At 39.0% G+C, this 14239-nt stretch overlaps 1 protein-coding gene across 1 annotated transcript in view; it reads left to right on the plus strand.

Moving 5' to 3' along the window:
• The first annotated feature begins 13869 nt into the window (after positions 1-13869).
• Positions 13870-14239, plus strand: part of LOC117812655 (transcription factor 7-like 2) — a 16440-nt gene continuing 16070 nt past the window's right edge. The window contains exon 1 of the mRNA XM_034683561.1: positions 13870-13928. Coding sequence (XP_034539452.1) covers positions 13870-13928 — 59 coding nt within the window. The remainder of the gene's footprint in view (positions 13929-14239) is intronic.

Consider the following 14239-nt stretch of genomic DNA (forward strand, 5'->3'; position numbering starts at 1 on the left):
CTGCATGGAAGCATGTATGCACACACACACACACACACACTGATGTAAAGATGGAGTAATGAGCAGAAAGGAGAATGATTATATTTCCCAGATATTTAAAAACACACTGACTCATCCTCGCACAGCTTTCACGATGAAGACGGGACGGAGGAGAGAACAATGATCCTCTTCTCTCAAAGCAAAGAGTTAACACTTCTTCATGAATTCAGAATAACAAAGTGAAAACCTGTGAAGATGGAGAGTGTTCAGTGATCACATGAAGTTTCCTCCTCTGATCGAGGCGCCAGGAACACGTTCTCAGAAATACAAAGCAAACAACAACATGAACCAAAGCAGAGAAAATACATGTTTTCAATAGAGCAGCAGTGTGTTTGAGGATTCTTCCTCTTTAAGAAACTTTTAGGAGAGATTCTCAAAGTGAAGAAATGTCAACAAGGCTCACTCTGAGTCAAGGAACGGGCTGATCGCTGGTGGAGAGCTGGTAGAGAGAGCATGGAGGAGGGGAAGTCATGGTTTACAGCCGGGGTTCCCAAAGTGTGGGTCGGGACCCCCTGGGGTCTGCAGCTTTTAACACTTCCACATTGGACTCCTACTTTTAGGAGCTTGATCTGCACACACACAGTAAATGTGTCCTCACTGTGATTGACACTTCAGTCACCTGAAGCAGATTTAATGAGTCAAACACTCTGGACTGTGAAAATGTCAAACCTGGTCTGTGTCCCTGAGAGAAACTGATCCTCAGAGATACAGAGCGTTCTGCAGGACTCTGATAATCCGAGTCCACGCTGTGAGAGCTCTGAGGAGCGTTCAAAGAGCTCATCAGGATGATTCACTCCTTTAATTCGTGCAACACGAGGAAGCCCGGCCGGAGTAAGGAAAGTTTGATGCTGGAGTCAAACAGAGGGAAGAGCTGGAGCGACAGCTGATTCAGATTCAAAGGATTCAGACGTTTATTCTGTCAAAGAGGAGGAGGAGGAGGGAGGAATCATCTCCTCATCAGGCTCTTTACTGGGTCTTACAGAGCTGCAGAGAAACACACTGAAAGAGAAATACAGCTCATGGCCTTCAAGGAAACAGCCGTGTGTAACTCCAGTGTGTCAGATTTATAATAACAAAGCAATTAAAGAGGATCACAGAGAAAGAATCTCCTGCTGCTCTGTGATTCTCTCAAACCTCCTCAGCAGCAGAAAGCATGAAGGTCAAACACAGGGAGCGTCACACTCCACTGAGAGAACATCCCAGAAAACTGTCAGCAGAAAGAGGAGGGAGGACTTCTTCAGGCTGGTCTGACTGAAGTCCTGAACGCTCTGCCTCCACAGTCCAAACCTACAAACACAGACTGAGGTGGACTGCAGGTGGATTCAAGATGAGCTGACTCTACAGAACGGACTCTGTCAGGATGTGTGTTTGAACCACGAGGGGGTCTGAGAGATGACCAACCTGACTGGCCACCCCAAAACCCTGAACAATGATTGGCTGTTTGCCTCTTCAGGGGGCGGGACCTTAAAGTACAGCTACTCGGTCCGTGTTGACACAAACTACTCGTAGCTTTCTTTGCATTTCAATGGACCGGGGACGGAGGAGGAGACGACACGCAGCAAAGGGTCAGAGGTCAAACTGGAGCCTGAGCCGCAGACTTCTGTGTACAGGGCGACGATGCAAACCTTAAACCAAACCAGAAATATAAAAGTCACATCTTACACACTGGAAAAAATCCCCCACCAAAAACAAGAAAAGAAAACTTATTTCAAGGTGCTTTTACCTTGAAATAAGCAAAAAAATCTGCCAATAGAAGAAGTGAAAATTTGCTTGGTAAGATTTCTTAAAATAAGACTTAATATTTAGAAAACTGTGATCTTAAAAGGGAAAACTTATTTGGATTAATATTTTACCAGTGTTTTAAAGCTTAGTGTCTCAGAATAAGACAGGAATGACTCAAAAAAATATTTTTCCACTAATACATTTCATGTTCTTCATTTGAGATATATTCACCTTAATCTGAGTTGTATTATAGCAGCACTTCTCTAGGTTTAAGACCATCTTGTTCTTGAAATAAGATGACAAAGTTGAATTGTCTCATGTTGAGATATAATGTCTTCTCATAGTGAGCTGGATATACTAATATTCAGTCATGTTGTTCTTTAGGAGAAGACAGCTCTGCTCTAAAGAGCTGTTTCATTGTGTGCATGGAGTTTGAGGAGGAAGATTTATATCTGATTTAAAGAAACAGTGACTGGAAAACTGAAACCCACCCTTAAAAACAACAACTTCTCTTTCTTTCTTTCTTTCTTTCTGTCTTTCTTTCTTTCTTTCTTTCTTTTTTCTTTCTTTCTTACTTACTTTCTTTCTTTCTTTCTTTCTTACTTTCTGTCTTTCTTTCTTTCTTTCTTTCTTTCTTTCTTTCTATTTTCTTTCTTTCTTTCTATTTTCTTTCTTTCTTTCTTTCTTTCTTTCTTTCTTTCTTTCTTTCTTTCTTTTTTTCTTACTTTCTGTCTTTTTTTCTTACTTTCTGTCTTTCCTCTTTCTTTCTTTCTTTCTTTCTTTCTTTCTTTCTTTCTTTCTTTCTTTCTTTCTATCATTCTTTCTTTCTTTCATTCTTTCTTTCTTTCTTTCTTTCTTTCTTTCTTTTTTTCTTACTTTCTGTCTTTTTTTCTTACTTTCTGTCTTTCCTTCTTTCTTTCTTTCTTTCTTTCTTTCTTTCTTTCTTTCTTTCTTTCTTTCTTTCTTTCTTTCTTTCTTTCTTTCTTTCTTTCTATCATTCTTTCTTTCTTTCTTTCTTTCATTCTGTCTTTCTTTCTTTCTTTCTTTCTTTCTTTCTTTCTTTCTTTCTTTCTGTCTTTTTTTCTTACTTTCTGTCTTTCCTTCTTTCATTCTTTACTTCTTTCTTTCTTTCTTTACTTCTTTCTTTCTTTCTTTACTTCTTTCTTTCTTTCTTTCTTTCTTTCTTACTTTCTTTCTTTCTTTCTTTCTTACTTTCTTTCTTTCTTTCTTTCTTTCTTTCTTTCTTTCTTTTTTTTTCATTCTTTCTTACTTACTTTCTATCATTCTTTCTTTCTTTCTTTCTTTCTTTCTTTCTTTCTATCATTCTTTCTTTCTTTCTTCCTTTCTTTCTTTCTTTTTTTCTTTCTATTTTCTTTCTTTCTTTCTTTCTTCCTATTTTCTTTCATTCTTTCTTTCTTTCTTTCTATTTTCTTTCTTTCTTTCTATTTTCTTTCTTCCTATTTTCTTTCTTTCTTTCTTTCTTTCTTTCTATTTTCTTTCTTCCTATTTTCTTTCATTCTTTCTTTCTATTTTCTTTCTTTCTTTCTTTCTTTCTTTCTTTTATCAATGGATCTGTTTTCTGATAGATTAATAAAAGTCATTTCCTTAAATCAAGTAAAGTGTTTGTCTTAAATTAAGATTATCCGTCTTCTACAAATAAGATCTCTGCTTGAAAAATGTCTGAAATGTTAAATAAACCTTGTTTCTTCTAAATTAAAACTCAAAACAAGATCATTTCAAGATTGTTTGACTGAACAAGATATTTAAGATGTCTTAAAACAAGTCCCTCTATCTCGCTCAAATGTTCCTTGTTAAGTAAATTTATCTTAAATCAAGAGGGAGAAGACATTTAGACTAAAAATGAGAATATCTCACTTGGTAAGATTTGGAGTTTTTGCAGTGCAGGTACTTTGATGTCAGGGAACGACACACTGAAGATGAAATCTGAGGTTTAAGATGTTGTAGAGTCAGCAGCTGAACTGCTCCTCACATATCTTTACATTTCTTTATTTCAAAGCTTTTTAACTGTTAAGTAAATAAATGTATAAAGTATACTTATATAAATATACTAATGCAAAATAATCCCCTCTAAATGTTGGACATCACATTCAGTGATTTCATGTAGAAAGATGAACTAAATACTGATAAAGGTGATGAAAGTTAATGTAAACACTCAGATCTTATGTTCCCTCTCTAAAGGTTTCCCCGGACGCCGTGTAGAATAAAGTTTGAATACAGACGAGTCTGAGCAAAGACTTCTTCATAAAAACAAACCTCTTTCATCCCCGCTCTCTTTTTTTGGCTGAGCTGCTTTCAGGACTTTCAAAGAGACGCTGGGTGAGAACTTGTTTGTCTCTGCTGCGTCTTCTTTGATGGATTCCTCCCCGTACATTTGTCCAACATCAGACGACACTGTTTCTTTAAAAACATTTTACAGGCTGTTTCCAAAAAAAGAAAAACTGATCCTCATACTGATGTTCCAGATCACTCCAAAAACAAAAATACATGAAGCCATGATGTGAGTCTGAATCTGGACTGCAGATAAAACAGTCTGCAGAGATGCATCATGTATGAACATTGATGTGTTTTTATCTTAAATCCATAAATGTGAGGGTCAGGGGTCACGCGGGGCTGATGCTCAGACTCTGACACTGGGATGAGAAGAAGGTGATCTACCTGTGTCAACATGTTTCTCTGTATCATGACTTACATAAGAAATTAAACTTACATCATAACAAACATTGCATGCAGCAGTTTTAGTATATAAAGGTGTTTGTCAGGTGACTCACGGTCTCTCTCTGGAGCTGATGGTCAGCAGCTCAGCTGGTCATCTGCTGCCAGCTCAGGGAGCGAGACTGACCTCTTGAGGTGGAACGTGGAAATGAGTCTGAATGAGAGGCCTCAGCAGGAGGTGTGAGGTCACCTGCATCCTGACACCTGAGGGAGGAAGCAGGGAGATGTATGATATAATTGAATCCCTGAATATAACAACATGGAGGGCAGACGTCTCTGTTTCCATCATCACCTTTAATCTTCGTCTGTAGGATGAAGTTAAAACTGTCATGGCGGACACAGAGCATGTTCTCTTCATCAGGCCGAGCAGGCGGACAGGAGAGTCAGAGGAGGAGGAGGTTTGTGTTGGATGAGATCAGATTGTTTAAATTTGATTCTCCAGGCTGTGGCATGTCACAGGATGTTTCACTCAAAGGCATATAAAAAATAAAGAATGCATAAAACTTTAAAACCACAAATAACAACAGTTAACAAACAGAAATCTGTGGATTCAAATAAAAGATTGGGTGTGGGTGAACACGACCAGAGCTCTGGCTACAGTTTTATGGGGCGCCGTTTGTTAAAATGTGCACACTGAAAAATAACAACAACATTTCTCCACATGTAGATCCAAAATGTCACAAAAATGTAGATTGAATTTTTAAAAGTCACTTTTTTAAATTCACGTTTAGAGGAATATTTGTGATCTTCTTCACATTTAATTTAGCTGTGAAAAAAATATCAAGTTAAAAACATCGTTAAATCCAAATGTTAAATCAAAATGTTAAATCTAAATCCAAATCTTAAATCTAAATCTGAATGTTAATTTTAAATCTAAATGTTAAATCTAAATAGCCTACAAAAATGAAACGTTTTGGTATTTCCGCTAGGCAGCAGTGGGAATTTGCATATAAGCTAAATATTTAGGATCGCAGAGCAACATTTAACATTTTTATTTAATATTTAGATTTATGTGTAACATTTATATTTATATTTAACATTTATATTTAACACTTAACATTCAGATTTAACATTCAACATTTATATTTATATTTAAAATTTATATATATATTTAACATTTAGATTTAACATTGAACATTTATATTTATTTTTAATATTTAGATTGATATGTAATACTTAGTTTTATATTTAACAATTAGATTTAGATTTAACATTTAGACTTCAAATTTGGATTTATATTTACGATTTATATATAGATTTAACATTTAGATTTAACATTGAACATTTAGATTTAATATTGAACATTTATATTTATTTTCAACATTTAGATTGATATGTAATACTTAGTTTTATATTTAACAATTAGATTTAGATTTAACATTTAGACTTCAAATTTGGATTTATATTTAAGATTCATATTTAGATTTAACATTTAGATTTAGATTTAACATTTAGATTTAACATTTAGATTTAACATTTAGATTTAACAGTAAACATTTAGATTTATATTTAATATTTTGATTTTGATTTTGTTTTAACGTTTAGATTTAGATTTAACATTTAGATTTAGATTTAACATTTAGATTTAGATTTAACATTTAGATTTAACATTTAGATTTAGATTTAACATTTAGATTTAACATTTAGATTTAACATTTAGATTTAACATTTAGCTTTATCATTAAACATTTCTATTTAATATTTAGATTTAGATTTAGATTTAACATTTAGATTTCTATTTAACAATTAGATTTATTTTCAGCATTTTGATTTAACAATGAATTTAACTTAATATATTTCTTCACAACAAAATGAAATGTGAAGAAGATTATAGGAAAATAAATATTCCTCTAAATGTGATTAAAAAGTGACTTTTAAAAATTAACTCTACATTTTTATGACATTTTCGAGCTACATGTGGAGAAATGTTATTTTTTGGTGTGCACAAATTTACAAACTTTACAGCTATTAGAGCAAAAGTGAAGCAGCTTAACTTTTTAGCTCTTGATGCTAGCTTAAAATATTAAAGCTACTCATTCAGACCATCCTCTTCCTCATCATCTTTATCCTCCATTAGCATCACAATATCTGTTAGCATTTACCTTCCTCATCGTCGTCCTCCTTCACCTCCATGTTTAGCATCACAATGCAGTCTCTGATTTAAACTGTGAGATGATCCTTTATTTCAACACTTAGAGTAACTTCTAGACTTTAAACCTTTAGAGTAATGTTTCTTTACACTGGCCCAAACATCACAGCAGCACAGACCTAACAATTAAACTGCTCAACAAGCAGTGAAGGTTAACCGTTGTGATATTTTAAATGACTGCAGTTTCATGATGTAAATTAAAAACCTGATCATATTTATGAATCTGCAGATAAAGGACAAACTCTGTTCTGTGTCATTAAGAGAAGGAGAGGTCGAGTAAGAGGAAACCATCCTTCCTCAGAAACTCTCCTCGTGTTTGTTTTCCTCCAGAAGTAAACTTTTAGATGTTGGTATCAAGATTTCTGAAGAATTAAAACTAAAGTAGTCTTCCTCAGATCCGGCTCATGAATCTGAAACCGGTCAGACCACAACTTGCCTCTCTCAGCCCACAGCAAAACCTCTTGTTATTCCAAATCGTGCAGAATCAGAGAGCGCATTATTCATGGGACCAGACTTTGAGAAATGATTTGGTCCCATCTGGGTTTGATCGCCAAATCTTCACAATTCTTTTCACATTTCTTTTTCTTCTGACGGAGGGACATGCATGAGTTTGAAACTAGAAACCCTGTGGATTTATGGGACATTTTACAATGGCTGGAACACTAATGTATTACATACTCACACATCATTCTGCTGTGACTTCTGTCACATGAAAAATATAGACGCCATAAGAGTTATGGCTCTGGGCTGGAGGCCTGAGAGCTGGTTTGTGAAAATCTAGTTTAGACTTGAAAAGAAGTTTAATGCAGGCCATTACTGACTGAGTACGCTTTATGACCCAGTCAAGGATCTTCAAAACCACTTAAAACGCACGGCATGATTCTTCAGTTTACGTTTTATGATCGATGTCAGGAGTCGACGGGGCTCTTTATTTCTGAATGGAATCATTTTAGATTTATGACTCCATGATGAACAGATTTATGTTCAGATTCAGGACTGACAGGTGAGAGAGGCTGATTCTGAGAGACAGGCTGTCTTCACATCAATTCAAAGAATACACAGAGAGGTCTCTGAATCCAGTGAGGACGAGGGTGTGACTGGTTGAGACATTAGAAAAGTTCTAATATGAGCTGAACTCTTTTTATTACTTCATCTTCATCAGAGATCTTTAAAACATTTGAAGAGATGACAAACAATGCCCCCAAAAATAAACCTATACATTTAAAATGACTGTAATGAAATACACAGATATGATAACAACAACACAGAAGTCTATCTGACTCTGGAGGGGTCTGTCCTTGTGCCCTGAGTGTTGAGGGTTTTACACGTCGAGCTAAAGCAGAATATAATCCCTGATATGAAGTCTGTGAGCCACTGTGCCGGCTCGGTCAGGCCGCATGTATGAGAAGCAGAGACCTCGTAATCTTTTCACTGTGACTCCTTCTCCTTGTGTGCGACAACGGGGACGGGGGGGCTAATTACATTAATCCAAAACAAATAAACGTCTGGCAGCTCTTGAAAGGCTGCGGGGAAGGGCTGGAGATTGAAGCGACTTTAGAGTCCCCAAACCTCAAGCTTTGATGGTTTGAGTCAGAGACCGAGAACACAGATTGGATATCCAACTGGAACTGAACTGCTTCTCTCTCTCTCTCTCTCTCTCTCTCTCTCTCTCTCTGCCTATTTCTCCTTCTCTCTCTCACTCTCTCTCTCTCACTCTCTCTCTCTCTCTCTCTCTCTCTCTCTCTCTCTCTCTCTCTCTCTCTCTCTCTCTCTCTCTCTCTCTCTCTCTCTTTCTCCCACTTTATGCCTGTTTCAAGTGTTTTTATTCCTCTTCCTCACAGTGTTTTATTCCTCTTCCTCTCAGTGTTGTTCTTCCTCTTCCTCTCAGTGTTTTATTACTCTTCCTCTCAGTGTTGTTCTTCCTCTTCCTCACAGTGTTGTTCTTCCTCTTTCTCTCAGTGTTTTTATTCCTCTTCCTCTCTGTGTTTTTATTCCTTTTCCTCTCTGTGTTTTATTCCTCTTCCTCTCTGTGTTTTTATTCCTCTTCATCTCTGTGTTTTATTCCTCTTCCTCTCTGTGTTTTATTCCTCTTCCTCTCTGTGTTTTATTTCTCTTCCTCTTAGTGTTTTATTCCTCTTCCTCTCAGTGTTGTTATTCCTCTTCCTCTCAGTGTTTTATTCCTCTTCCTCTTAGTGTTTTATTCCCCTCCTCTCAGTGCTTTTATTTCTCTTCCCCTCTGTGTTTTTTCGACAGCTAAAATTTTTTTTTTATTCTTTTTCAAAAAAATTTTTTTTTTTTCAAGTTTTTTCAAAAAACATTTTTTCAAACATTTTTTTTCCAATTTTTTTCTTCCAATTTTTGTTTTCAAAATTTCTTTTTCAAATCCTTTTTTCACATTTTTCTTTTTTCAAAATTTTCAAAAAAACATTTACAGTCATTGTTTTTTCCATCTGTGATGAATGGCATTCATCTTTGTTTTACTGCCCTCTACTGGTCTGGTGATGTAATGTCAAAGGGTTTTAAAGCCGTGTTGAAATGTCTTTGCTACTCGCGCTTATCTCCTCTCACGTGTTGATTCAGTGAATCCATCTGTGATGAAATATAGCACCATCTAAAACAGACCAGCTGAAGGCTGATTTATACTTCTGCGTCTCCCCTACGCAGCAGGGGCTGACGCGGACATGAGCCCCACATACTTGTGCGTCGATGTGTCCGTGTCGCGCAGCAATTCTCATCCGAAACGCTTGAGGGCAGTGTGGTCTCTCTGATAGCAGGTCGCCTGCTTCCGGTCCCGCTACGATCTCTGTTTACTTTTCCACAGAGATTCAGAGCGTGTTATGTTAATCTACAGCTGATACATGTTGCTGTTTATCATACAGACATGATTACATGAAGAATAGAGAGGAGGAGATGAAATACACGGCCGATGTGCGGCCGATGTCCGGGATCCCGGAAGTGCTGTGAATGCGGGAAAGACCAAGCCGTCGAGCGGACCAATCACAGAGCTTGTGGTCCGCGTCGGCTCTACGGGGAGTTACATTTTGGAGGAGGTGCACGTCAGCTACGTGCGTAGGCCTCGGCGTAGGTACGGGAGCTACGCGGACCCCCGGCGTAGGCTTCGACGCAGAAGTATAAATCAGCCTTGAGTCTCTTCATGCTAACAAGCTAACTGTTGTGTTGCTCATAATGATAACTGCCTGTCCGTCTGCTTCTATGGTGTCATCTGTGATGAATGGCATTCCTCTTTGTTTTACTGCCCCCTACTGGTCTGGTGGTGTAGTGCATTTACTTTTTTTTCTTCCATACGTCACTGGCCTGATTTGCACAATCTACCGGGACTTCACGGTCGAAACGCAGACAACAATGGGGGCACAGGAACCTTTTAGTTCAGGGGGAAGTAGTTCTGGGGGCTGAAAGACCCCTGAACTCTTGGTGGAAATGCACCTAAAGCCGTTAGCTCATGAAGCCGTTAGCTCGGCGTTACTCTTTCAGTCCATTAAGCGTCTCCGACATTTTAAAAAGCAGCACTTTGTTGTTTATGTGACTTTAATTGTCAGTTTTATTGTTGTTTTGGTCGCCCCATGCTTTCTCAGAGTGACAGTAAACAATCACACTGATTTCCTCGATGCTTGTTCACAGCCAACAAACCCTGTAATGAAAAAGGGCCAAACCCAAAACCCTGCAGATCCTGAGCTGCGGTCAGGAAATACTTTCTCTCCGCCATACAAAGAGAGTGTGAGAATAGATGTGAATGGGACTCTTCTCACAGTATATCATGGCGCAGTTATGAACCAATCTTGGGAACAAACATTATTCTCACAGGCCCTGTTGTTGTAGAGTGTCCTCGGACATGTTTGGGGTCACGACGGTGATTTATGGTGATGGCACACTGAAGCGCCGTACAAACCGATCTGTTTCCCCCGACTGTGAAGATTACAGGCTCCCTGATGTGATGGCGACAAAGCGTCACCACAGATATCTCCTCGGTGTCCTGCTCGCTGTAAACACACAGGAAACAATGGGAGGCATTTGGTGATGCATGGCCTCTGGGCAGATCTGATGGGTCTTTAATTTGAGCATGGCGGTGATGAGCAGCTTCTGGAGCTTTAACATTTCTGTGTGGAACCTTTATTTGAGGTTTCCGTGTGTCGGAGGCTTCAGATTGAAATGTTTTTGTCTGGAGAGAGTGACTGAGGTTTGAGGTTATCTTCAGAAATAAAGTCAGTGGGATCTGTTCTCTGAATGAAAGTCTCTCTGGATGATGATGATGATGATGATAAACTTCATCACAGTGTGATTGATGGAGAAGTGACTGACTGGCTGAGTTCAAGCTGTCACAACATGCAGTCACAGCCCCGTCCTGCTGTGATATATGAAACCATCTTTATCCAGATTAAAGATAAATAACTGTTTGTGCCATGAGGAACATCAGAAGGATTTATTACATAACTCTGTTTGCATTTCATAACATTTTTATTGATATAATTTTCTTTTCTTTTGTAGTTTTTTCTCCAGCATGACTAATATATGAACGTCTCTCTGTGATCCAGACTCGCCCTGAGGAGTCTCTGGCTGCAGTTTATGAACAAAGATCAATAAGAGATTAAAGTTTCAAAGAGCCTCAAACTTCAGATCTGTGAAATTATTGGACCAGATTTAGTTTATACGTCAAATTACTTAAAAACATAAAGACTCTAAAACAGCCCTTGAAGCCCCCTTCTGGAGGTTTGGCTGAAACAATTTAACATCAACTGTTTTAAATACTTTAAATAATAAAAACTCATTCAACATGAAACATGTCTGTAAATCTGAGAGAGGTGAACTTTCCCAAACAGCGTCAGGGTCTGTGAGACGGACCGATCTCACAGACCGGTCCACAGGAAGAGGAAGGAGATGAAGAACATTTAGACTTTATTTATGATGATCATGGTTCAACTGGCACAAAACAAAACATTTAAAATAATTAGAATAAAAACAACAACACTTTGACAGAACTGCAAGGACTATCTGCAAAGACAGCTGGGGAACTGGCACACTGACACACTGGGATCCTAGCTCACCCCCTTCCCCCCAACCCCCTCATCACTTACTTTAACTCTGCCTGTCCCGTTAAAGTTACTAACCATAGACCTTTCTGGAGTCCCTGAGCTCCCTTGTCTCGTAGATTCCTCTGAGCTGCCGTAGACGTCCTCCTGCTGCGGACGATCTGGACTCCAGCTGATGCGGACGTGCTGGACTCCAGCAGCAACATCTTCTACGACTTGCCTCATCACTATCACTTCTCTCTCTTACTCCCCTCTATCTGTCTTTCCAGACCCAACTCTGTCGAGGCATGATGGCTGTCTAACATGAGTCTGGTCCTGCTGGAGGTTTCTGCCTGTTAAAAGGAAGTTTTTCCTCTCCACTGTAACTAGCTAAATACTGCGATGTGCAATGCTCATGGTGGATAAAGGTGGGGTCAGACTGAGTCTTACCCTGTCTTGAAGTTGGGTCTCTGTTCATAATTTGACATAGAGTGGTCTAGACCTCCTATGTTTGTAAAAGCGTCTTGAGATAACGTTTGTTGTGATTTGGTGCTCTACAAATAAAGATTGATTTAATGATTGATTGATTGATGGAAGCAAAGGATGCTCTATAACAGGGGTGTCCAAAGTACGGCCCGGGGGCCAATTGCAGCCCAAGGTCCATTTATTTATGGCCCCAAGCTTCCATCTTAAATTGTGTTATTTATAGCACAGAAATTAATCACAGTTTCTTTCTACAAACAAAACTAAAGTCGATCCAGAAACGTCTCAAAAAGCTTCATATGGACTACCTGTCTAAAGCCAAAACTCTGGGAGTTCTGCAAGACGGCAATAAAGAAGAAACACAAGGACTCTTAAAGTTGACAATTTTTCAAATTAATGTTTTTATCATGATGAGAAAATGTTCTTCATGAACACTAAAACTTCAGAGGACACAAAAGAGGACACAAGACAAGATCAAATTATGAAATTGTGCAGAAAAGGCAAAATTAGTACATGAAAAATGTTCAGAACTCAGGAAAATAATTATTTTGTTCTTAAAATGTTGCCTGCTTGTCAGAAAGGTCTTAAAAACCACATAAAAAAGAAGTGTGATGAAATCCAGATCATGATCCTGCCATAGGAAAATAATGAGACAATATTTTTTCCCACATTGCCAGACCAGATAAAGTTTGCTCATGTGTACATGGCTTGTGGAGAACTGAGGACTTCCTAGTTACTGATTTATTGAGACAAAATTTAAAATGATTGTTATTAAATAAATATTTCATATAGAACTTTTATGATTCCTAAGTCTCAGTAGGATCCACTGACCCTGAGGTATTCTGACAACATCAAATGTGGCCCTCTTTGAAAAAAGTTAAGACACCCCTGCTCTATAATAAAGGCTGATTTATACTTCTTGGTGAATTGACGGCGTAGCCTACGCCGGAGGTCCATGTATAGCTCCCGTGCCGACGCAGAGGCCTACGCACGTAGCTGACATGCACCTCCTCCAAAATGTAACTACTCATACTACTACTTGCTCATCAGTGCGCTGCGTGTGGAAGCACACGTGTGTGCAGTGAGTCAGGACGTAGTGCAGAAACAGTCAGACTTCCTGATGTCTAAGTAAAGAGCTGAGGAGTCTCTCTGTCTCTGTGGAGCTTTCATTAAACCGTGATGAGTGCTCGGGTCACACGGGACTTCCATCAGATCCGTGTCTGGTCCGGTTCCGTGCTCTCTTGTCCATCAAAACCCACCAGTTGGGTTATCAGAACTCAGCACGGAGCAGGACCGCCGGACAGCTGGAGTCATGTGACCGAGGTTTCCCCTTCTGTAATCCCTGAATCAAGGATTCTCCTCCTCCTCCTCCTCTCCTCATCCATGTTGTCTTTCTGGTCCTCTGAAAACCTCTGACCTGTTGACTCCAGGCCTGGCTCCGCTCATCATGACTTTGGTTTGTTGTTGTAGTTCAGTGAAATACGATCTGGTGATAACACAGAGTCTTTTATTCTGAAAATTAACCAGATGTTTTCATTTTGTTTTGGTGAAACCTGACTTCCTGTCCCGCTCCATCTGCTCTGTTGAGATTGATGTGTCGTGCTCCAGCATCCGGCAGAGACGCAGCCGGCATTTAGCGGATCCAGTGGAAGTTAACACATTAACTAGAATAGAAACCTATCAGATCTGGTGCCGTGACGGATCGGAGATGGACCGGACATGGATCTGGTGGAATTTGGCCTTCAGAGTCTCTTTAAACGAGCTAAAGACTCGGCCCGGTCTGCAGAATCTGTAGCCTAGCTTACCTTCTGTTTCCCCAAACATGAAGGGATGGAGCTGAGCGGCACGTTTAGTACACTTACTAGTGACATGTCATTCATACACCCTCCTCCTCAAAAACACTGACTGTCCCTTTAAAGTCTCCACGTTGTAGCAGGAGCCTGTTTGTCTGAAACACTGGATGACCCAGGTGACCCTGCAGGTGATCTGCAGCAGGAGGACGGTTCATCCTGTGACTCGTGTTTAGGAACATCCTTCTTCATCCCGTCTGTGTTGTTGCTCTGCTGTGTTTGAGCCGTGACACACTCTG

Source organism: Notolabrus celidotus, chromosome 5 (genome assembly GCF_009762535.1).
Source record: "Notolabrus celidotus isolate fNotCel1 chromosome 5, fNotCel1.pri, whole genome shotgun sequence".
NCBI lineage: Eukaryota > Metazoa > Chordata > Actinopteri > Labriformes > Labridae > Notolabrus > Notolabrus celidotus.